The sequence below is a fragment of the Zerene cesonia genome, unplaced genomic scaffold, assembly GCF_012273895.1.
Source record: "Zerene cesonia ecotype Mississippi unplaced genomic scaffold, Zerene_cesonia_1.1 Zces_u004, whole genome shotgun sequence".
NCBI lineage: Eukaryota > Metazoa > Arthropoda > Insecta > Lepidoptera > Pieridae > Zerene > Zerene cesonia.
In genome coordinates this window covers 914,578-941,123 of record NW_024045134.1, presented here as the reverse complement: position 1 = coordinate 941,123, position 26,546 = coordinate 914,578, and the positions used below count along the sequence as shown (strand labels likewise).

Sequence of the window (26,546 nt, the reverse complement as noted above, 5' to 3'; positions counted from 1 at the left end):
GAACTCAACTTGGGAAAGGACATCGGGTATTTATCGTGAAAAAAGGGTAGAAATAAGAGATGAAATTTCGTTATTGTCAATCCGTTTTTTTTTAATTTATATGTACAATAACATCTATTAAACTACTCCGAATGTAACGCGGGCAAACGCTGGTGACTAAGGCTGGTGATGTAATAATATGTTTGAATAATTATTAATGTTCATTCACATTATTAACATATTCTCTAGAGCTATTTAATCTCAATTTAGTTAATGTTATCTCGCATGCACCAATCACTCAAAGCCGTCTCATTCTTCACACTTCCCACTCCATCCCTATCTTCCGTCCATCCAACCATCTGTCAAACCACTAGCTCGATTCAAGCGAACCATACCGAACATAAAAATCGCTGGCTTCACACAACTGATTGGTGACACGGAATAATCAATACGTCATGTATGTGAAAACCAGAGAGATTGACTTCACTAATGGATTCTATGTACCAGTGCGTTTGAAATAAAAGCCTGTAGAAACTAGTTTTGGATTTAAATCAGCATATTTTGAATAATATTTAAAACTTCAATCGCTTCATTTGTTTAACCAATAGTGTATCCATAAATATTTGATAAACTCGTATATTGTTGTTTGGAATGCACTATCTACCGCTTTTCCTCTATTAAACTTTTCTTATATCCTACGGTTGCCTGGAAGATATCGCTTTTCAATGAAAATCGTTTCACTCAGCAAAAAGTTATCAGATAAGTAACACAAGCCTTCTGAAAAGTACGATAGAATTGATCATCTCCTCGTTTTTTGGTCGACTCAAAATAGGCAGAAAAGCGACCGAGTTTCCACTAACACCGTTGTGTACTTTAATGCTTTGTTTTATTGGAGAATAAGAAACGATTTTCACCAATGAATCTACACATGACTGAAGTCCATTTAACACTATCCAAATACTAGTACACAAGGGTCCTCCAGTGAAAGTTTCTTGCTACAAGCGTGTGTGTACCAAAGCTGGGCTTAACAATCTGGTAGTTAGTTAAACTGCACAGCAGTTTCGTTGAATATTCAGAACTTCTTAAATCAAAGTCTTCCAAGCTATACTCAATGTGTAATCTATACTTATAATATAAACATGTAGAGTATTTTTTAATACCCCAATGCGGAAAGCCCCGGGCTATCTATTTTTTCCTTGACATACACAGGCAGCTTTTGCCCCTTCAGTAACTTCCTTTTAATATCTATTGAACAAATTATATATCACATAAAACATGGACCCCAGACTCCCAATATAGCTTTCGCTATGTTGCAGGAGTCTGTATCTTTCCGATATTGTACATAAACGTTCAATTTATGACGCAATAAAATATAATGGCTGCTAGGTACTTATGAAATTTAAATTGTATTATATGATATAAATTTATGATATTTAACAATTAACAATTTAAATAATTTACATTTTATCAATAAGAAAAACTCACACAGAAGAAATATACCATGATATTAAGTGTTGTGCATTATTCATGTACATATACAAAATACAGGACAAAATAAAAGGCACGTGCTATTAAAGCCACATACCACTACCTGTGGTATACACGTAATTAAGCCAAGCCCTCTTTTATCGGGCTTAATAAAGCCGTAGGTAGTCTTTTTCCAGCACCAATAAACGGTTAATGGAACTACTGCGTTAATATTCGCTGTAAAACAAAACAATTTGAGAATATAGATATAAAATACTCAGTTAGGTCATTTAATTAACACGTTTTGATATGAAAATATTGAAGTGTTTTTAAAATCAATTTATTTTATGATGAGAAGCGTTTTTATATATTTATTCCTTTGAAATAGCATAACATCTATTTTAATATAGAAACAAAATAAACACTTTATAGCATATGACCTTATTTCAGCTTCGGCTAATCTCGGTTGAGATTCGCTACAGTGCACGCAAACTTATTTATTATTAATTATGTAACAAAAGAATTGAGAAAGGTTTCTTTCAAGTAAATTTTTAAATAAAACTTTAGTCTAATACTAGTAATAATCATAAAAATGGAAAACCGAGAAATAACTAGTTCGTAATAATGCTTTGGTCACCCGTTATTATAATGAACCGCAGTCCTTCTGCTCATTTGTATTATTATTTATAGATATGATATCGACGCAACTGTCGCACAACAATGTATTGGAAAATAAACCACATGAAATAATAGAAAAATATTGTTCATCGCAGCACGTAGATAACTAGAACGCGGATTGTTCAAAAACATTTATTTCAATCTGCATGTACTTTAGAATATTTCGCTTTTTTGTTTGACAGAGAACGCAAACATAACGGTATATGTTTTTAAGATACATGCAAGATATTTAAGATGAAAATTCCACGATGCTGCCTGTATTGCAATTAATTCCTGTTCCACTTCACAAACGAACACCGCTACGCCCCAACCTCTACGAGGCTACGTTGTAGCACGTAGTCAATATTTAACACGTAGCACTTGCTACGTATCTAATATCCTTACTATTGGAAATATACGCATTTTATTACTTTAAAATATATGCCATTTCGCTTCAGGTAGCTATTCTTAAATGTGCTTATAAGTTCTACAATCTCTTATATAAATGTGATAGTAAATATGCATGTTTGTACATGTCTCTATAGTTGTTGTATGTCTCTTCTTCACATAATATAGTAAAAAGTCATTGCGACCCTAAAAAGGACATAGGATAGTTTTTATGCCGGAAATCTCATAGAAACACAAGATATGCGGGTAAAATTACAATTTTCTCTGCCAAAGCTAGTTTTCAGGTAGTCAGAAGTCAAGTATTTACAATTAGTCACCCGACTAAATAAAGGTTAAAGAAGGAAAAATTTAAACTAGAGCTCTGTTTGTGTTAAACTATCTGAACAAAACTTTTAAACTAAGTACTAGAAATTGACAATACCAAGTGTTGTTAGAAGCGATTTGATTATAGGCTCTCGATATTGTATTTAATAAAATATTGCACAGTTTAGTGAACTATTTATACTTTAGTATCTTATCTTTATTTTAATTATTTGTGTAATATTTAGAAATTGAAGACTCTTAAACGGATTTTAAACGCGATTTATTCATTATATGATTAACCATATTGCTTGCACCCGCGGCTTTACGCGTGGAATTAGGACATTTAGAAATGATTTAGTGACTGTCTATTCCTGTTTAACCCAAAAGAACATTTAATCGGTATAAAAATGCCGATTGAATGCCCACCCAAGTCATACCCTGTCCGTATACCAAATTTCATCAAAATCCGTTCAGTAGTTTCAGCGTGATTGACGGACAAACATTCAAACAAACAAACTTTCACATTTATAATATTAGTGTGACTGTTTTTTCACATATACGTACGTATTAAGTTTAACAAATCAACAACGATTGTACTCCTTAAAACCTATGCGGGGCAACCAGTGCTTTTTATGGTCTATGTGTTTCCTTTTTCTTACCCTTCCCAGTCCATTTCATTATTCCCTCCACCGATCCTTTCCTTTATATTGTATAAGATGACAATCCATTTGCACAGCCTTTTGTTACGGGTAGCGGTGGACGCTTACCCTCAGGTTTTTCATATTATTTATAGCCTACCTACAATGTTATTAATTACTCAGTTATTCCCAAATTTAGAATCAAAAACAAAGTAAAGCAATGAAAAATCCATAAACCGATTCAATAAAAGCTAATAGGCAACTCAAACAAAACACCCTGTATCCCGGCGGTAGGTTATATAAATAAAGATGTTAATCTTTGTTTGTTGACAACCGACTTTGTTATACGAAACATTTATCGGCCATGAAATTGGACCCAGACTTATACACAGTTGCGATAGAGTGAATATTGCTCGCATAAATCCAGTTCTGTTTGCGGAGGTGACCTTGTTTGATTGGGATTTTTAATAAAGCTACCATACAGGGGGTTCATTTATTGTTAACGTTATAAGAGTGTAATATGTTTGGAAATTTAAGCCGAAATAACGCAAGACTGATATCACATGTCTCGGGGATATCGAATAAGAAAAAACTATATAATACATTATCACTTTCCGTGCTTAGAATATAAGTTTGTGTATGCCCCATATCGTAAAATGGTAGCTAACTATTCCAGAAGTAGTAAGTATAATCAGGTACAGAAGTATCTAGTAATAAAGGAGACTTGAATCCCATGTGCTCAAATATTCCCCCGAAAGCAAGAGTATCTTAAGGTACTCTTTACTTGTGAATATAAAACTTCTGGAACTTTGTAACATTTTATTGCGATATTGCTCGCCATAACACCACATAGACGTGTATCTTATTCATTGTTTTTAAATGTGGAAGTCGAGCACGCTTCGGCACGAATTGTGCCAGCTCGTTACTACACCTCCGCAGAAGATCAGCGTAACATAGTGGATACTGTGTTTTGTTGGTGATTAGTGGGGAAGCCGGAGGCTCGTATCCTTTTCCATACCCTTCACAGAACATTCAGTCTTTCTCTTAATCAATCCTTTATTTATCCCATATATTTTAAATTCGGCAATCCATTTGCAGAAATGTAAGCTTTCTGAATAGCCTTACGCCCCTGCAAACGTTTATGGGCAGTGATAGCGTTTACCATCAAGCGTGGTGGTTCGCCTTTGCCGTTTACGGCTTAAAGAAGTATATTCGTATATTTATATGGTTGTGGTAGATACAGTATATACCAAATAGATGAATTAAAAGTTAACCAAAGCTCAATTAACAAAAAACAACAAGTGTATTTCGTTCCTGTTTTCTTCGTAAAAAAAAATCCATTTTCATATAATAAAATTTAAAAACTATAACGGTAACGATTCAGGGGCGCTAGCATTGTTATTAAATAAATTATTCCAAAAAATTGCTCTCGAAAATTCGCGGTAGAAATATTCAGCAAAAAGTGTTTCGTGAATTAAAAATTTTAATCAAACTTTTATTAAAATATTGTATACATTTGAATGAATAAAGAATATGAATTTATTTTAATACCCCGTGTTGTATTTTTAGATGAAACGTCGGTTAAATTTATAAAATCGAAACGAATATATTTATAGACTAAAACTTAATTTTGTCCTGTAATATTCCCACGGTTACGTGAATTACGCAGGCAAAATTGCAGTGACTGGTTTCATTCTGAAAGTAAAGTAACTTAAATACGTAATTACAACAAATACTACCCGGGCGGCGCCTGGACGTTTTACTAAACCTTTGGCGATTCGGTTCTTTTACAGTGATCACAATGCGTTGTGAGATACGTTTTCTCTCAACGATGGGTCTCTAAGCGTTATCAAATTTAAATCAAATTCATAATAGATAATTATATTACCTAAAACAAAGATATGATTATACGTATCGTTAAGAAGACTATAAAATCTGATTAGCACAACCGAAACAGATTTAGAGGAGTTTTAAAACATAATCAATGAAATCTTGCAGAAAGACATGATATTTTAAAATAAGCATAGAGTAAATTAATCTAGAATTAGATAGATTACAACAACTAGATTATAGGTAAATTCTACATTCAATTATTGTAAGCTTCTCTGTTCAATATAGTTTCTATGTCACACGTGTATGGGTCACCGTAAAACTGTAAACGTTGTGTAGGCGCTATGTTATCGTAGGAGTTTGTGTGTGTGTGTGTGTGTGTGTGTGTGTACAATCTTACGATAACGTATCAAATGCAAAACGAAATCTTTGAAAACTAGGATTTTAATTCTATTCATGTTGTATTACTAGAGACGTGAATTCATGTGGAGTCGGAGGCCTATATCCTTTTCTTTACTCGTCCCAGCCCTTTCCTTCGTTCCTCTCGTCAATCGTTTCTTAATCCCTTACCAATTTAAAGTCGGCAAATCATTTGTAGAGGTGTAAGGTCTGCAATTGACCTTACTCCTCTCCAAATGTTTATGGGCAGTGGTAGCGCTTACCATCAGCTTCATTGTCGACTAAGACTTAAAAAAAAATACTGCATATTAACTGCAAAACTGCGTCGACTTGATACAATTTTTATTACAATATAATATATAAATAAGTTAATGACATGTCACCAATGATCCGTCAAATATATTCTGATAAATAATGCGGTTCAGTCATGCGAAACCAATTTCAGTATTTGAGTTCACCTTGCGCGCTATATGAAAGAGACTCAATTATTAACCAAATTACGGTAAAAAGAGACAGCAATGTTCATTTAGACTTTCGATTTCATGATGTCTGTGATTCTAAAGTTCAAATGTTTTTAAATTGTCTAATGCGTGTTATTGTTAATTTTAAATGTACAGATTGGAGTGTGATAAAACCCTAAACACTAGAAAGACGCGAAAGTAGCTAAGTCTCACTAGGCGCCTCTATACGGTCGCGGATGAATTTTAACCAGCTCCCGTGGCCCCCTCACTCAAGTGGCTCGACGGAACACAGTGGGGTTTTGGTCGGTAAGAATCCGACATAACCCACGGCTCCATCCCCGGGGCCGTGGGTATCTATGCAAGATTTCCCCACTATAAAAAAAAAAAAAAAAAGAAAGGTGCCTCTATACTCACTTTCTGAGCATGATAACAAATGATTATTTTTATATGAGTTTGGGATATTCTAAAGAAACATTTTAAGTCGTACTTTTTATGTTATTTTGGAATGAAATGCAGAATTTTTACTTTTACTGGAGTATTTATTCACATCTGAGTTACACAGTATACAGTTCACACGAGAGCGCAGTAGAAAAACAAATACTCATTTACATTATAGTGAAGTCCCGTATCCCCTAGTGGGGTATGGGGCAGATGATGTACATCTGTTTCACTGATTGATTTTCTTTAGGAACAAGAAGGTGATCAGCCCTCTGTGTCCTGCCAGACCGAGACATTTTTTTTTTGTTAGTCCCCACCGGGAATTTAACCCAGGACTTCTCGGTTCTACGCTCACGCGTTAACCACTGTACCAAAGAGGCGGTCGAGAATTTACATTACATATAGCTTATTATGTAATTCACTACAGATAATTAATATTTATAAAAAATACTGTATTAAGAAAACATTTTTCTAAGACGTACTAATTTTCAATATTATACACATGCTAACTGCAACCCACGTGGTACCTGGGTTAAAAGTGTACTAATCCAAACTATAATCTATCTCTGTACCCAATTTAACCCAGATACTATAAACTGTTTTCGCGTGAAAGAGTAACACATCCATACATCCATCTATACTTACAATCTTTCGCATTTATTATATAAGTAAGATTTTTATTTAAACACTAGTATATCCGGCCACGCGTTGCTGTGGTTGAGAAAGAATTAAAAATATTAAGATTGTAAATTATTGGGATAGTATTAACGAAATAAAAACTATCCTATATCTTAAGTTGGACTGAATTACACATAAAATGCCAAATTTCATCAAAATCGGTTGAGTTGGTGAAGTTAATTGGGAATATACATCATGACACTGGATTTTTATATATTAAGATTATGCATGCCCAACCGTATACATGTAGTAATACAATGAAACCTTACATATACGACACGCTTCAGTTATGCATATGTGTCTTCATTAAATAAATAAAATATATTACCATACTAGCTGCTCGCTCTTGCTTTACCTGCGACAAAAAGTAGCCAATGTGAAATTATAATTCATCAATGTGGTAAATCGAATTAAAATTTGATTAGCCATTAAAGCATTAGTGAGACTCACACGATTCAAATAAAAAATATGATTAAAACAACGCTGAAATATAAAAGTACAATCTGTTTTACTCTGTAAGGATAAGGATAAGTAAGTTTTTAATGATGAAGCCATTTTTGAAATCGGTCGAATAGTCTTTGTATTAAATCAACAAACAGCCAGAAAAAACATCAAATCAAATCACACTAAATTATTATGTATATTAAATCAACAACCAACTAATATAATAAATGGGAAAATTTGTTTGTTATGATGTTTGTCCGCCAATCACTGAAACTACTGAACATATTATGATGAAATTTGGTATACAAACAGGGTATGAGCTGACTTTGAAAGGATACTTTTAATCCCGATTAAATGCTCCCTTGGGATAAAACAGGAACCTTGACATCCGGGTGGAGACGGGACGAGCGTCTAATATTGTATAAATAGAAACAACATGCATACATAAAATACAACATAAAATTACCAGTATATTCAAGTTCTAACAATAAATAAGCCCCGTTTTCACCAAGTGACGTAAATGTTATCTCAAAGGGCACGAGGCGTTAATATTCAAACCGCAGAGTGATGTCCGCAGGTGCAACCGCGGCTTCATTGTCGGTTCGTTAATGAATAAAACCTCGCGTAAGCGTTTACACCAATGTGGTGGTGGATTTATTTTTAAATGAGTTTGATATCATTCTAAATGGATAGAAAAATTGATCACGAGCCGGGAATCGAACCCATGTCCTTTTGCCAAACCGTAGCAACGCCTAGTCTCTCGACCACCCGTGATCCCGCCTCGGTAGGAAGTTTTATTCCACTCTTTCTGTTTCATGTGCCTGGGGCCATGGGACAGCCCACGCCTCATAACATCTCACGCATCTATCGAGATGTTAAGAACCATCTCAATCAATATTAAAACTTATTTCAATAATTTTGTATCGATGGAACGCGGCCTTTGTTTAATTTCTTATTTATAAACCATTTGAATGCTATAAAACTAAAAATTAAGTTTTATATCGTTTGATGGGCTTAATTATATATTGTTGGGAATATATTCAATTATTTTTGGAAGGTAAATAGTTCGGAAAACTTAAAGAGATAGGAGCTCAGTTTAATAGCTAAATGTAAAATATCATCTAATAATATATAGAGTATAAGATAGGTATAACTGTTATTTAAATCGCTATTTCTTGAAATTTTTATCAGAAGTTAGTTTTAGTTAGTTACTTTATTTTGTATTTATCTCAAAGACGTGTTTTTACAAAAAAAAATAAAATTATTTTTTTATTTATCCATATTTTTTGTGCAATTTTTGCTCGATGTTTAATTAAATATTGTTCTTGTTTTCATCTTGTTTATTTTATATATACTTTCAATATTTTAACTGAATTGAAACCTCATCAAAACTAAAACCTGACTACGCTTATAAAGTACTAGCTTTCCGACCGCGGCTTTGCCCACGTAGTCATATTCCCATGAATGAATTGAATGAAATAGATATTTCACCCCTGTACAAAAGTAGCCCATGTCACTCTCTAACCTTAAACTACCTCATACAAATTATATCATAAAGGCGATCCATTGCGACGTTAAAGAAAGACAGACAAACAAACTCTCGAATTCATAATATAATAAGAATATTCAAGAACACATTCCTTTGTATATACTTAACGTCTATTCCAAAGTTTTTAAAAACAACTCCATGAATATAATTCGTAAGCGCCTTATGCTCTTATACATTCGCGATCAAAAGAATATTTATTAATAATATTAAATGTTTTTCATCAAAGAGTTTAACCCATTAGATTGGCTGGTAAGCGGTGGCTTACGTTACGTACGTACGAAAAGTTTTTACATATTTCTACCTACAAAAAATATGTAAGTATTTATCATAAAGAGAAATATTGCGTTTGCGATTATCCTTCGATAAAGGTAAGGCTTTATTATCTGTGGTAAGGGTTAGAATCATAAGGCGATGATGTCATCAGCGCTAGTAATAAAGCTGAAGTTTGTTTATTTTTACGTATTTCAAAATCACCGTAGGCTATGTTTCCTCATCTACACCCTTCCTTCTTTCCAGTTGTCAAGCCCATGCTACAACGCATTCGCAAGAGCACCTTTGCGAATGTTCATGGGCGGTGGTGATCGCTTACCATCAAGCGAACCACCAGTTCAGTTGCCCACTATGACAAAATTTAAAAAAAGTGTACGTGATCCCTGAGTGCCTACATAAGAACCACGGGGAAAGCTTAGCCCATTATTACAATAGCTTATGCAAGTCATAAAATGAAGGAGGCACAAATTGTGATAAATCGCGTGGCTAAACCGAGTTATGCGAACTTCCACAACATCGCCCATAGATAGCTTATCTTAATCTTATTACAACCTCTTTATATACAAATAAACCGCCCCGTTGTTATACCCTTGGGGTAATTGGCCCTTCAGGAGGAAAAGCTTTGAATATGAGAGAAGATAGCAGCTGATAGGCCATGTGTATGTTATAGATAATGACAATACATGCTATTTCTTATCAATGTTGTCATCTATAGGCTATAACATCATGTAGGACGTCGACGAAACCGCGGAGCACATCTACTCATATATCTAAGAAAAATGTATCTTGAACTTCCCCTAGTTTGTCTATTTGTTTACATTTTACGCTAGAACCATTCAAATGCTTTGAATGAATAGAGTACATATGAATAGCGTTAGTGCGAGGGACTTCTCTTTAGTGGCAGTTAAAAAGCATTATCAGTCTAGGGAACGAAGTAATGCCGGACAACAGCCTAAGTGACAATGTCACCATCATGTTTTTTAACTGTATGCCTTTAGATGTCGAAGTACCAATAGACATACCAATTCTCTCTCAATTCTTCTCATTTAATATCATCTATGTATATATATTTATATCTATATATATTTGTATTTTTGCAGCTCAAAGGACCGAGGATTGTTCAAGGGATTAAGAGCTGCCCTCATGACAGTCCAGCGATTCATTCCACAATTTCATTTGAAATGTGTGAATGGAAAAGGAACCACATAGCTTGGGATATTGCTGTGGAGACACTGGATCTTTTCATATGAGATTCCGGGGTTCCTGCTAATATGCTTTGGGATTGACCACCGAGAAGGTTGTAGTTAAGTATCGCACATCCTCTTCATCCCCAAAAGACAGAGTATCTTTTGAATATATCCTCCCTACATGAAAGTCAAAAGTGAAATAAATTACAGTTTTAGAGGGAACATAAATGGATAAATTGTGGTGCATGGATATGGTTGGGTAACACCTCTTACGACATTTTATAAGTTAAGATTAATCTCTCTCGTAATTCTTAAATTTGATCGCAACAATAATGAAAAATAAAAACCTAGATCCCATGTTAACAGAACAATGTTATTTAGGACTTTCAATAATTTTAATTCTTATAATTATTTGTTTACTACACTCATTGTAAACAGGTATTTTCGATCATCACATAATACCATTGTTGAGTCACAAAAATTTCATATATGTCAACATATTATGTATAATGACAAAAAGCTCACAATGAACACTTATTGAAAATTATTCATTGCTTGCAATGCATGGGGAAACTCTTGCACTAAGCGAGCGATCACGCATTATAGGGCATTCATTGCGATTCAGTCGTGAGTTTCGTGTATGTATATAATAGTGGAGTTTTATATTGGGAGAAAAGCGGTCACACGTTCTTAAACAAATCAATTCCTTTATCCCACTAATATTATAAATGCGAAAGTTTGTAAGGATGTGTGTGTGTTTGTTGCTCTTTCACGCAAAAACTACTGAACCGATTGCAATGAAATATGACACATAGACAGCTGGACAACTGGAATAGCATATAGGCATATTTTTATCCCGATATTCCTACGGGATACGGACTTACGCGGGTGAAACCGATGGTCGCAGCTAGTATTTTATATTTTCTTGTGATGTACTGTTTAAAGTAAAAACAACGTATGTTAAAATCGAAATGCTATTCGGTTTGAATTAAATACCTTTGTTGATGATTCCCACAAAAAAAACTTTCACGAATTTAGTAGAAATTTGGTATGCAGATAGATTGTGGCCTGCAAAAACAAAGAGACTAATATTTATTTGACTACAATCAAAGCGCCATGCTTCGTTGCTGTTATAATGTAATAAAAGTAGCTTTTGCCATTTAATTCGAAATAGTATAATAGATGAGAAATTTTTGAAAGAATAGAAAAAATTTGATCACGAGGCAGGATTCGAACCTGCGTATCTTGCCTAACCGTAACCGTAACCGTAACCCTTAGGCACATGAAACCAAAAGAGTAGAAGAAATTCGATTACTGTGGCAGGATCACGGGTGGCCGAGAGGCTAGGCGTTGCTACGGTTAGGCAAGATACGCAGGTTCGAATCCTGCCTCGTGATCAAATTTTTTCTATTCTTTCAAAAATTTCTCATTTATAAAGCATTTCAATGCTATAAAACTAAAAATTAAATAGTATAATAGATGTTATTATGCACATAAATCTTCCTCTCCAACCACTCTATCTATTTAACAACACCCCATCAAAATTCGATGCGTAGTTTTAAAGATTTAAGCATACATAGGGACATAAGGACAAAGAAAGCAACTTAATTTTATACTATGTAGTGATTCGTACCCTATTCCGCATCTTATTTCAAAGGTAATAAGAGTAAATTTATTTTATTGTATTATTTATTAATTGCCTTGATGAGGCCTGGGCTCATATAAAAACTAGTTGTCAAAAAAACAAGTCAGTTTTATCAAAACAATGTCTTTCAGCTAGTGACTGTCCTTAACTGCAGCACCCTTTAAACGCTGTAAGTACTCTTCAAGCTTCGAGCTTCTTTGAGCTTTGGTTTCTGTCACACAAGTGTCTTTAGTTGTTTGTGACAGTTAATACTAAAAATATTGTTCATATTTAGCTACTAGCTGCGCCCCGCGGTTACACCCGCGTAAGTGCATATCCCGTCGGAATATCGGGATAAAAAGTTGCCTTTATGTTATTCCAGTTGTCCAGCTGTCTACGTACCAAATTTTATTGCAATCGGTTCTGTAGTTTTTGCGTGACAGAGTAACAAACACACACACATCCTTACAAACTTTCGCATTTGTAATATTAGTAGGAAGGATAGATATCAAGGCTTATGATATAAAAGAATAGATAGCATGTTTTACAAGAGGTTTTACAGTAATGATTTAAACTAAGCATGATGTAGTCTGTCGTTTCTATAGAGAAGAAGACATTAATTTGCCTAAGTTTTATACAAATTTTTTAGGTATAAAAAAAAATCAATGGAAGCTTTGTGTATATATCTTTACTTATTACTTAATTAAATAAAAAGTGAAGTCCCGTGTCCCCTACTGGGGTATGGGGCAGATGATGTTCATCTGTTTCACTGATCGATTTTCTTTACGGACAAGTAGGTGATCAGCCTTCTGTGTCCTGCCAGACCGAGACATTTTTTTTTGTGCGTCCCCACCGGGAATTGAACCCAGGACCTCTCGGTTCTACGCTCATGCGTTAACCACTGTGCCAAGGAGGCGGTCACTTAATTAAATAGAATGACTTTATTTTATATAACACAATTGTATTACATAAATTTTCTAAACAAGTATTACATTTTAATTTTATATAATTTATTAAGTATCTATCAAGCATACATAAAACAATTTAATAAAGAGATTCTCTTTAATAAAACCAGCAACCTTTTCATGTCCCTTTTTACGGGTCAAAAAGCTCCAAATAAGATATCCCATATATAAATACAATATCCAATTCATGATTATCCCGAATGTAATCAAAATAGAACAATATGCGATGAATCTCGCCCCCTGCGAAGCGTTCAATATTTGATATCGCATTGACAGTTCATTTATCATACACGTCCAACTTCTACGCAATAGTAAAAGTACATTACTTTATTAACACTCAAGCCACGCATCCTGGGTGTACCTGGGATAACCCGGGATGAAAATAGATATATGCCTATCCTTACTGTTATTATGAATTCGAATGTGCGTTTGTTTTTTTAATTAGGTCACAACTGAGCGATTTTATGACATGATTTTTGGGTCTGAACCTATGAACCTATGACTATTCAGATGGCTAGTGTGACATAGCCTACTTATTGCTGTGGTGGATAATCGAAATCTCGTGAATCTCGTGACTAGACTAGACTATATCTAATAATAAAATGTAACTATCGATTGGTGAAACATTAATCGAAATCAATCAAGTAGTTTCTGAGCTTATGCATTGAAAACATCAGTTCGAATGATATTATTGTGAATGATGTAGCAAGCACAAGTATTTTAAAACACTTTTTATATTTAATGTAATAACCCTCGGTATTAGAGAAAACATTTCTGAAGCGTAATTTTAACATTAAACTTAGTGTTCCCTCCCTTTATTTCCGAAGTTCTCGAGTTGAAAATTATGAAATAATTTGTAATGTTAGACATTTACATACAGCTGACACGAAAAATGAAATAAAGTTGCAGTATAAGTGAATTTTGTAATGTAACAGAACTTTTTATTATAAAGTGAACATCAAAAATTGTATCCCTCGCTTACAGTTCATAGTTATTTTCTCTTTGTCACGCTATCACGCGTCAACGGCTCGACCGATTTCAAAATTCTTTCACCATTAGAAAGCTGCAATTACACTGACATAGGTTATATATGTACTACGGGTGAATTCGGGGTGAGTAGCTAGTTCTGAATAAATCTTAGTTTTTTCATAAGCGTAAATAGATTTGGCGACCTGAGGTGGATGGACATTTTGCCTCGGTTTTATAAAAAAAAAATATTTATTTGTTCATACTTACTAACCATTTAAGTAGAACGAATGAACAACACGTACAAATTATAAAATTTTATCATGGAAATAGTTTTCCTTTTAATAATTGATAGATGTGCCCCATCAAATCCGTTCTTCAACATTTGGTGGGATATTATGATGATGTATTCGTTTACTAATCAGACAGCACCTGAGCGTTCAACTAATGCAGGAACGGCGGTAAATATGTCCGAGGTTGATGGATATTTCTAAAAGAATCCATTGCAGTGATTTCCGCGAGCACAAGAAGTCGAATTTTCATCGAATAGACTTGGTGTGCGTCGGGACAAGATTCAATTGACTCTGAAGTTCATTTCGTAACGAAACTCAAAGCTGTTTTAAATTTAAATTCTTTAATTTATTCAAATACTTCATAGGCATACTTTCAAGAGGCATGTACATTTAGGTAGCATTATGATACCGGTATATAGCGTAAGCGTTTCGAAGCCGATATCTTCACTTGGCTACACAGTAACCTATATTAAAGATCAGTTCAATGTTCAGTGTTTGTTTTCAGATTGGCTTTCGAATCGTTTTGAAGTGAATCTCAATTGAAGCTGAAAGATCATATATGAATTGGCCACGAAGGTCATGCGATTTAATTCAGATATGTATATTAGAAAAACCAGCGGGCAAAAGCGAGTTTTTCCTCAGCTTATATATTATTCAAATGCATAAGTTGCCAACCGCCAAGCATCATCAAAATCCGTTCCGTGCCTGTCGCATGAAAAACTAACGAACATACACCTTCAAAAACATTCACAGAACTCAAAAAAAAATCGTCAGTCCATTGAATACCTACGAAGTTATTGAGTGACGGAACAACAAGAAAAGCAGCTAAATTGACAACCACCTCTGTTTTTGTTAACGTCGGTCATTAAACATTTATCAACTCTATAGTCTCCCAACATATACCAAACATCATCTTCATAAATCATCGCACCAATTCAAGCCACTACCTTTTCCGACCTCATTATATTTCACAAACGTTTGTTTGCTTGCATTCTGTCTGTTTAATATTCACGTATATCGTCGGGGCAAAAGCGACTGTGTGCACATGTATTTAAGGTTTCGTTTTCAAAAGCTCGCTTAAACTAAATTTGTTTACCATTTTCATTCAACTAGATATATGTCTTACTTGAGATATTTATTAATCAACGTCTAAACTGATATGCATGTAGGTATTGTTTATTCGTATATATAAGATGTATTAAGATTATGAATAAGAAATATCAAAAATAACATACAAAACTTTAATTATGAATTTCTTTAATTAGTATGTATTTTTCATATGCAATGTTCCGTTTAAATAGTACTTATAATATGTAAAATATTCGTTATTAATTTTCTGATAGGCTGCCCAATTTTCTAGGGTGCATACACCCGCCGCAAAAATCGCTTGATAAGCAAAACCTACATTTGAGAATGTTTTCATTTCTTATCTCATTTTTTTTTTCTGATATAAACCTTATAATTTGTATTTCATATCACCATTTGTCCGATGTGGGAGTCGAGCACGCTTCGGCACAAATTGGGCTAGCTCAAACCGGGAAAATTACGTCACCCCCAGAGAAGACCGACGTAAAATAGTAGCATGTTGCTGTGCTCCGTTTGATGAATGGATGAGCCGGAGGCCTTATCCTTTTCCTCACCCTTATTAGTCCATTCCTTTCTCGTCGTCAGTACTTTCCATATCCTTTAAAAGCGGGCAACATATTTGCAGATATACCCACGCAAACATACAGGAGCGATGGTGTTCGCTTAACAGTTGTATTGGAATGCATTTTAAATATATTGGAATAAGGAAGTTTTTCAATAAGAAGGTCGAATTTCGACAACGAGGCGATCCTAGCCGAACATAAAGCACTGACCATTTGTATTTATAAAAACATCTCAATATCAAAAAACGACATTTCTCTATTTACTCATTGCTATTCCAAACAGTACGCCACTTAAGACCCAACTTTATACATCGCATGAGTAAGTTACTTCCATGTGTAACATTCATGTGTTTATTCACGGTGCATCGAAATGCTCTGACCTACTTATTTTAGTAGAACATAACCTTAAATTTATTATGATTTACAATAGTGTTGACAGCAAACATAAAAATATAAAACTAGCTCAGTAAAAAAAATTAACTTCGAATACTGGCACATAATAAATCCCATTTATGAATAAAAAGTAGTGGTCAATTTTAAAAATCGAATTTGGTGGTAAATTTTATCTGTATTCTAATCAGTAAGCTTGAAACGATAACATCAAAGGTTATAAAACATCCCTGCACTTTTGTATCCAATCAGAGTGACCTACATATCGGTAATTGAAGCGGTGTTTCATTAATGGGCTGCTAAAGCGATCAGGGCTTCCTTCATTAGCGTTCATAATTTATATACTTATCGCGTGTCTCGCTGATTATGCTGTAGAATACGAAATGTCGCTTAAATTTGGCTAAAGGACAAACGCACAAATGGCTTATTTATTTGCCAATATTTATTACTGCTAAGAAAGCACCAAGTCCTTGTAAGGAAAAGAAACCTATTTTTGCTCAGCGTTTTATCAAATAAAATATTTTTGAAGGCAAATTATAAAAAGAGGTTCTATTAAAGAGGTCGTTTAGCACAACATTTAACAAAGGAAAGCACTTTAACCGTTATTTTAAAATCATCACGTCAAAGTCCTTTGTGCTGATAAATTAAACAAAATCTTAGTCTCGGAGACAAAATGAAGTTAGGCGTAATAGAAACAATTATGCTTTGAAGAATTCATCCTTGCTTCAATGTAATACTTAACTGAGCGAAAAGGTTTTAATTTAAATTTTAAATTTAGGACAATGGAAACTGAATTATAATTAATAAGAAACTGTTATTTAATTTAATTTTCTACAATAACGTTAAGTTAAAGCATGAAACTAAAAATAAGATTTATAATAGTTACGTAGACTGCAATGAAAATATACTAGCGGTCCGCCTTGGTTTCACTCGCGGTACGTTTTTTCTCTTCATAAGAATTGTGCCTTGAACTCCTTATGCCTCAACAAAAACGTTAAAAAATAGCCAAATTCGTCGAGCCGTTCTCGAGTTTTACGTTTAGAAACACATTTGGCGAATAATTTATAATTATAAAGATATGGTTTGTTAGGGCCTTTTCTGTCCGGATTCTATCAACAGTTTATTTAATATCCTATTTATGCTAATTTAATGCCTGGATACTATTTGCAAATAAAGATATTAGTTATAGTTGAAAAAAAAAAGCCTACTTCTGAAAAAACTGTTATAAAATTGAATTAAATTGTAATATTCATAATTAAATTTTGCTGTCTAGGAGTGTTTCAATCACCAATTGGTTTAAGACAATCATTTAAAGAATGAAGTAAATAATTTAAATTATTTGAATAATATCAAAAAGAGAAAAATTCATCCAATAGGAGAAAACATAAGACACGAATGTCATATATTTGATTAAATAAATATTATTAGAACCCAGTGTTTCCTTTTCTAAGAGACCAGTTAACAAAATAGATAAACCTTAATTTCAAATATGCTAGCATCTTGACATTGATATGTTAAAAAACGTCTTCAAGAACCGTTAAGAAAAGATTATCAAGAACAGCCCATCAATACCGATTATCGATTGCAACCCATTAATGTATCTATGTCAATGCCACTAAAGACTATAGTGCTAAACATTATCTTGATTAGATCATCTTGTGGCCTTGGCCAAGCATTCCTTCCGCAGACTTCAGAAAAACGATGACGTGAGACCTCTTAGCTGTGTATTGTCTTGGGGCCTGAACCAATTTTCAGTGATGAATTTCACTGTGAAGAATTTAAAACATGGATGCAAAGAGCGCATCGTTTTTTAAGTGGATATTCTTTTATAGGTAGTTTATAAAAAGTCTTGAGAGTTCACTTATTCTATGAAGTATATTTTGCGTTGAAGATTTTATTTGTTTCTAGTTTATTCTAAAAACCTCATTGCGTTCATATGTTTTTCTTTTTTACCATTTTTTTATTACATAATTTTATATACAACTAGCTTTCCGCCCCGGCTTCGCCCGCCTAGTCAATTATTAATATTTTTTTATAAAAAAATAATGAAAATATTAGAAGGGACTGATTGATTGTTAATGTATTGATTAACCAAAAAATATTTTGTCATTAAAAATACAAAATAGTTATTAAAACTACAAAATTTTCAAAATTCACAAGTGGAATATTATCTATTACTATGAAAAACATCTCAATATTAGAATTATATGACTCAAATAAAACACAATTTTTGAGCATTTATACAAATAATAAAACATTTTTGTATTTGTCCTTTTGTATTGGTGCAAATAAATAAATCTATCTATCTATCTAACATTTTGAATGTGAGGTGACAAAAAACACATATTCCATTCTTTATTATTTCAGAAGGAAACACAGAAATTTGCTGCATACAAATGCATAATAAACAATATACGCAGTAACATTACTATCTATCACAATTAATCTATCATTCAAAAGAACGTATTATCTTTCGCTCACAATGCTACGATTAATAAACTCTCTGAATGCAAATCAAAAGGAAGCAATCCATTGTTCACAACTCCCTACACTCAATCAATGGTTAATAACGGAATTGGTGCATTAGATATTAGCTGATGAAATGGCTTTCCCCTGTGTATTTCGGAGACACTTAATTGTGTGTTTCTGTACAATATTTATGGGCATAATCTCGAGGGAATCAGATTTGTGCCAAATGTTAGAGATGCAATTAATTAGTTATATAATAAAAGCTGAAGCGACTAGCAAGAAGACGCAACAAAGAAATCTTCTTGCTAATATTAATAAGGAAGAACAAGTTATTTCCTCAAAGTAAAGCACAAATCTGCAATGTAATCTTGCTTGTGTCAAATTTATCTTATATATAGAATTCCCGTGTCACAATTTTAGTTACCAAACTCCTCCAAAACGGCTGGACCGATTCTTATGAAACTTTGTGTGCATATTGAGTATGTCTGAGAATCGGTCAACATCTATTTTTCTAAACCCTAAATGATAAGAGTAAGGCGGAACAGTGTTTGCCAGGTCAGCTAGTATTCTGTATATTTCAATTCATCTGGTCATTCAAAGTTAAATTAAAATAAAGAAAAAACCAAATACACAAAAGTAGACTTTATTTAATTCTAAGAGTTCACCAATTATTACGTAATAAGTTCATATTATCCAACACAAACATCCTTTATTGTATGCAAATGTCCCACATTTCTAATCTACGATCTCGTTCCATTTCGATAACAAAATAGCTTTAAGTAATAAAAATACTTTTTCCCGCGTTATAAAATCTACAAACCGAATATTTCTGCGAATTTCTACAGGCCAAAACATCTAATGAATCTCACGTGCAGCTTGGTCACTTTGGTCGTATACGAAATATGTCCATCGCATTACATAAGAACTCATTACTTTGAAAACGACTCCATCGTATAAATAAAATAAAATTGTATCATATTTTCGTGTTTTCGTATTTGAACCATTATACGATATGTTCAGGAAAGAATAACATAAAAAATAGCTTTTATAAATTTTAAGATCAAATAAATCGATCAACAACAGACAATTGACTAATCTTCCGTATATGCTTCCTACTACTTCGTACTTTATTATAAATGCGAAATTTTGTGAGAATGTGTGTATGTTTGTAACTCTTTCACGCAAAAACTGCTGAACGTACGTAGATAGTTGGACTACAGGAATAACACAAAGGCAACTTTTTATCCCGATATTCCTACGGAATACAGACTTACACGAGTGAAACCGCGGGGCGCAGCTAATATCATTATAAATGAGTTTTATTTAGCATCTACGAATAAAATGTTATTCGTATTTCGGAAATCAGAATTGTACATATACACGACGTGCTATGTGTAGTGTGGTCCAATCTCGATTTCTAATTTCAGAGTACAGACACATCGCCAGTCGCGCCACGATCGCAATTACCCCTATTTCAAACATGAAGTTACCCGGCTTCTATGTACATGCAAATGAAAAATGGAAATCGGAAATTCCGGTACGTCTCTCGATAAACTTCCTTCAAAGGAATCATGGAAGTTGGGTTATTTTGCACAATAGTTTAATATCATTCAAAGAGTTACTTCGAAAAAGGGTATCAATCTGTTGAGAGATCTTCTTTGTATATAAATAAGCAATTAATGATAACATATGTCATTGTCTTTTAACGAGTTGTTGTTTATGATGACATATTTCTAATTGTCACTGTATTTTAACAACTCTTTGAAGTTGGTGTGAAGTACAAACGTCCACCCCGAAAACATTATTTGCTTATTTTCGCTTACAACAAGTGCTTATGAATTTTTCAAACATAAATCACTTCGGTATTTCGCCTCCACTGAAAAGTTATACTTCAACAACTTTGAAAGAAATGTTTCAATACAGATAAATTTCAAAATCACCTATAACGCTGTTGATTTCTTCACTATAAAAAAAAAATGTGAAAGTTATTTAAATAGATAAAACTATGTGTCAGTAATTTTCAAAATAAATAAAGTTATGATTTATATTTGCTGATTACATATTAACATATACAATTCTAGTATTTACTTCATATATCGACAGTGTATACAATAAGAAACTATAGATCAACTAATTGTATTGTATATATGGATGAGTATAAATAACAACCATCATAAAATTGTCATTAAATATGAGTAAGGAATAAATAAAGACTTTATTATATATGGATGGAAAATATGTGTTCTATGTTTTTATATGTATATTTTTATGCTTTATATATTATTAGCAACGAAACAAATCTATCTTCGTTGAATGTGTCTTGACAACTTATTGCTTGAACCAGGTCAGCTTTCAACGAGTTTTGGTATGAGGTTTACCTTACAGGTTTTCAATGTATTATACTGATTTTTTAATGTAATATTACAAATTTCATCTAGCTACTAGCTCTGGCTCTTACTGGTTTAAAAACTCAAAATTTCACTGTTATCTTCCAATCCGAGACAAATTCATTCATAAAATAATCTTTTAAATCCGTTCCAACATTCTCGAGTTATAAGATAAAGATATCTTGAGTTATAAAGAACCAAACACAAGAAAATACTAAGATTTATGAGTTCAATTTGTAGATTGCCTGACGACTGATAAGTATATTTCAGAAAATAACATAAAAAATTAACACCAGTCTTACATACGACCTTTCTACTGCTTCGTTGATAAATTCGAGTTACTAAATATATTGTTGTTATATTTCATTTCTCTATGAAGAATATCAACTTTATAATATTTTAAACTTTTAAACTATAATCATAATTTGGTACTATGGAGACCAAATTAACATTATTCCTGTGCAAGTTTTAAGATTATTACATTATTTTACATCATCATAATATGTTACGATATCTTGTTTATCACATACAATATATAGGGATATAATAATCACTCTATTTGACAAGTTTAATTTCGCTATAGCTACTGATCGCGTAAGAAAATCTGTTTTTAAATTATCACCTATACAGAACATACATAACTTTAAAGATAAATCGTTAAATAATATTAACTTTATATAGAAACTACTTTTAATCAACTCATTTTAATTTGTCTCACATATAATTTACGTATGAAAAATCTGTGTTTTTTTTTCTTCTGTATTTCATAACTGCCCATCAATCATTACATATTTATTTTTTATTTATTAAACTAAAAAGCATAGGGTGTGGTCATGAAACTGTCGATGATTTAAAGACCTCACTCCCAACCTGTAGAGCCTTGGATATCTACGTAGGCGTTCACAACCTGTTACTCCCATAATAATTCAATTGTACAAATAACGCCGACAGACTTACCCTCCGCATGACACGTAGAGAAAACGATGACGTCTTCATATTTATTTTTTCTAATCAACAAACACTTTAAATAAATAAAAACGCGACCGCGTTGTATCTTCTTAACAGTTACACTGTAGCACTACGTAGCAAAAATAAATCGTAAATCGCGTATAAAATATTTTATTATGTATTTTTTATATATTAAGTGGTTATTTTCCTAACGGAAACGGAGCGGGCAAGGCTCAGGACGGTATCAACGCAACTGATATAGCGCCCTGTACTAGCGGGGTGAAAAGGATAAATGTGCATCTAAGCGAAAGGTCGTACGTGCAAACACCGCTACGCAAATATCAACCCTATAGCGTTGTGATCAAAGATCATAGTCGCGTGTATAATAAGTGGACCTTCAAAGGATATTTCTTCCTCTCTCATTCCCGCATAAACCTGATTGGACAGAACACAGATACAGGATGAATTGAATTTATACGCGCACTGAAGAACGTCTACCCTTATAAAGTTAAATCCCGGAATTTTCCCAACTATTGCATTCACTTCGTGTTTAGTGTGGCGTATTTTTGCGTGCTTTGAAGAAAACCGGTGATGTATGCTGAATAAATACAGAAACAGCTAGATATATAAATGTCATCAGATGGTTACAGAAAGAGATTTCTGTTTAAAAAGAGGTTTCCATGTCTCTAGATACACTGACTGGACTTGTATAGAAAATGTTTTTAAATACCATTAAGCTTCTATACAGAATATTAAATTTATGTTTTTTTATGGCCGACTTAATGCCGCTAAAGTTCTTAAAATATTCTCATTCCCGAAACTTCAAGAGATCTCGAAATCAGTTTCAATGGTCCGAAATGTTGGACGAACAAGATAAACTTAAAAATTTGAAGCAAAAATGGCCGCCACCTTGAATTTGAAGTTTGTCATCAAAGTTCTGCAAGTCAAGCACTTTTATTTGCTATGCATTAAAGGATCGATGAAGAAATAAGTATCCGTCATTTTGTAGCGGCAACATCTTTTCGAGATCAGCATTCTTTATCATCTTTTTCCACCAAATAAAGCCAGCTAAGAAAAACAAAATTAAAATAAATACATTCTTACATCAGATGCTATGCGTATGCTACAGTCACACACACAGACACATCAACCTTATAACACTCCATAGTTTTTGTGCCGAGGGTTCAGGGGTGTAACAGGAGTGTAACACCAACTCATAATATGTCCCCACAGCGGGAACATATATGTGAGTTGTGAGTTGGTGATGATGAGGGGCATTTATGAATAAAATGCCCGTAGGTTCGCCCGCGCGGTCTTGTAAAAATTTTTATGGTACAAACTTTCATCCCCTATTTTATCCCTTTTGGGAGTAGAATTTGTTACAATCCTTTCTTAGAGCCTTCGTCATATATCTGCACGCAAAATTTCAACCCAATCCTGTGGTTTGGGCTGTGCGTTGATAGATCACTGTGTTAGTCAGTTACCTTTGAGTTATATATATATATATATATATATATTGATTAAACATCAATAAATAAAGCAAAGCCGGGTAAAAATCTTTGCATAAAATATCGCCCATAGGAGCATCTGTTATTCGACCCTTAGAGTTCTTGTAAAGAGGATTCAAATATATCTATATTGATTATGTAGAGTTGGATTATGAATACTAACTAGATTCTAAACTTTCATAGGAATGTTCTAGAGCTTTGTAATTTACTACTTCACATACATCTTTTTTTTTTTTTTTTTTATGTTACAGTCGGCAATGGAGCTGGTGGGACGCCTGATTGTAAGCGCTACCACCGCCCATGAACATTCGTAGAGGCATAAGGTCCTTTGCAGACCTTACGCCTCTACAAATGGATTGCCGACTTTTTGGGAAGGGGTTAAGGAAGGATTGGCGATAGGAATAAAGGAAAGGACTGGGAATGGTAAGGAAAGGGATATGGGCCTCCGGCTCCCCCACTCACCGAACGAAACACAGCAGAATGCTATTTCACGCCGGTCTTCTGTGGGGGTGTGGTACTTCCCCGGTGCAAGCTGGCCCAATTCGTGCCGAAGCGTGCTCGACTACCACATATAAACATCTGTTTATGTTCTGCATCTACTACATTAAATGCTTTAACTTTTATTTTGTTTCTATATGCGCCAATGTTACTGTGATATACGTAATTGCTGTTTTAGAGACTGATCATTTGTATATTTGTTTTAAGAAATTGTTTCGATTTTAAATGCTTTTTAATGCTTTTTGTTTGGTCGGATTTTTTGGTGAAAGGGAAATATGAATGCTTATAGAAATTTAAGGAGAATTTTCGAAGAGACGTCTCCCCTAAGGGCTTGCTGTAATGTGTTCAAAATGTCGATTTAAATAGTATAATTAATAAAATTAGTCTAAATCTTTTCCCCACATTGTTTTGCAAATATATTTTTTTAATTATATAATTATATTCAATCATATAAATACTGGATCGAAGTTTTTAAAAAAGGAATAATTAACAAAAAGATAAAAGAATCGAATGCCCCAAATTCAACTATGAAAACCCACTAGACGAAAATTTTTGAAACAGAAATGTAGGCAACTTACATAAATACAATGTTATTTCCAAAACTTTTTCGACAAACTGCAAAAATGAAAGTTTGGTATCCGACAAGGAATTTTTCTGAAAAGCGAAATATGTTTATGAAAGGGAATACAGAATGGTGGCGAAACTTCCGGACTGAAAGTTATTTTTAAAGCGAAACCTCGGGCGCTATAGTGATAGCAGTTTGCTGAGATGCTTATCCTTTATTAACCGATGTTCCCAAAAGGAGAGTTTTCGTTTTAACTGTAATTTTATTAAATTATTTTGGTTTTGTTATTTACTCTGAGGGTTTTTAACTGATGGACGCAATTCTTCTCGTGTTTCAGAGGGAATCGTTTTCATTTTTAAACTACTGCGGTACCCCGCCCAAAAATTTCGTTGATTTTTTTAAGAAATTACTTATTTTATATAGTAGCCAGCTGCGCCCCGCGGTTTCACCCGCGTAAGTCCGTATCCCGTACACATATCGGGATAAAAAGTTGACTATATGTTATTCCAGACGTCCAGGTGTCTACGTATCAAATTTTATTGCAATCGGTTCAGTAGTTCTTGTGTGAAAGAGCAACAAACACACAACACATATCCTTACAAACTTTCGCATTTATAATATTAGTAGGATATTGTAAAACGATTGATATATACATTTATAAATAAAATAGATTAAAAATATAATTCTGTTACATAAGAATATTAAAAATGTCATTTGGTGAAAAGGTTTTCATATTCGGTTAAATATTTTTACGTTGAACTGCTATATAACAACAAATAACAATAATGAAGAAAAAACATAATAATGCGGGTTTTAAAATCATTCACACTGGTAATGAAAGTGTTAACAATATCCCTAAAATCTCATCACCATTTTAAAACATAATTACCATTTGAATATGAACATTAGCATTTTGTACAAAAGTACTACGTGACGAAGATATTGTGGAAACATTTTGAATCTCCATAGATATCCACCCAAGGACTTTACTGGAATAAATTGCAATATTTGTCCAATTTAATTGAACATTTTAATTGGATCTGTGTGTACATTTTCACCCCAAGTGTAGCCTCGGGCATTGAGTTAAAAAAACATCATATACGTCACCAGATTATATGCTATTCATTAAAATTGAAATGTGTAAATTAAAGTAGTTAATTCATAATATGAATATTTTTATATTTTTTTCTGAATTTAAATTTAATACTCTATCTACTACCTCAAAATGCTCATAATATGATTTCAACATGATTCATTTATTTGTTCTTCGCCCATAGATTCGCCCGCTTGACAAACAAAATTTAAATATGTAAAAAATAACCTATGTAGTCACATAGGCCACTTTTTTAAGACGAGACATTGGTCTATCACAACAGACAAAAATTAAAAATATGTGTACAGAACTCTTTGCAATCATTTCATTATCAATAAAATCCCATTTAATACCAAACTGTACTTGCTCCGAGAACTATCATTTGTTTGCTACGGGCTACGTGACGGCTACGCCGTAGCGAGCGTAGCACTCATTTTCTTGATAACATAGAAACAATTTGTATTGTTTAAAGCTCCTTTATAG

The 26,546-nt window shown here is 33.4% G+C and overlaps 1 protein-coding gene across 1 annotated transcript in view; it reads right to left on the bottom strand.

Moving 5' to 3' along the window:
• The window catches only part of LOC119838718 (calmodulin-A-like), a 133,785-nt gene extending 111,162 nt beyond the window's left edge, over positions 1-22,623 (bottom strand). Inside the window, exon 1 of the mRNA XM_038364802.1 lies at positions 22,409-22,623. Coding sequence (XP_038220730.1) covers positions 22,409-22,447 — 39 coding nt within the window. The 5' untranslated portion in view covers positions 22,448-22,623. The remainder of the gene's footprint in view (positions 1-22,408) is intronic.
• Positions 22,624-26,546: the final 3,923 nt, after the last annotated feature.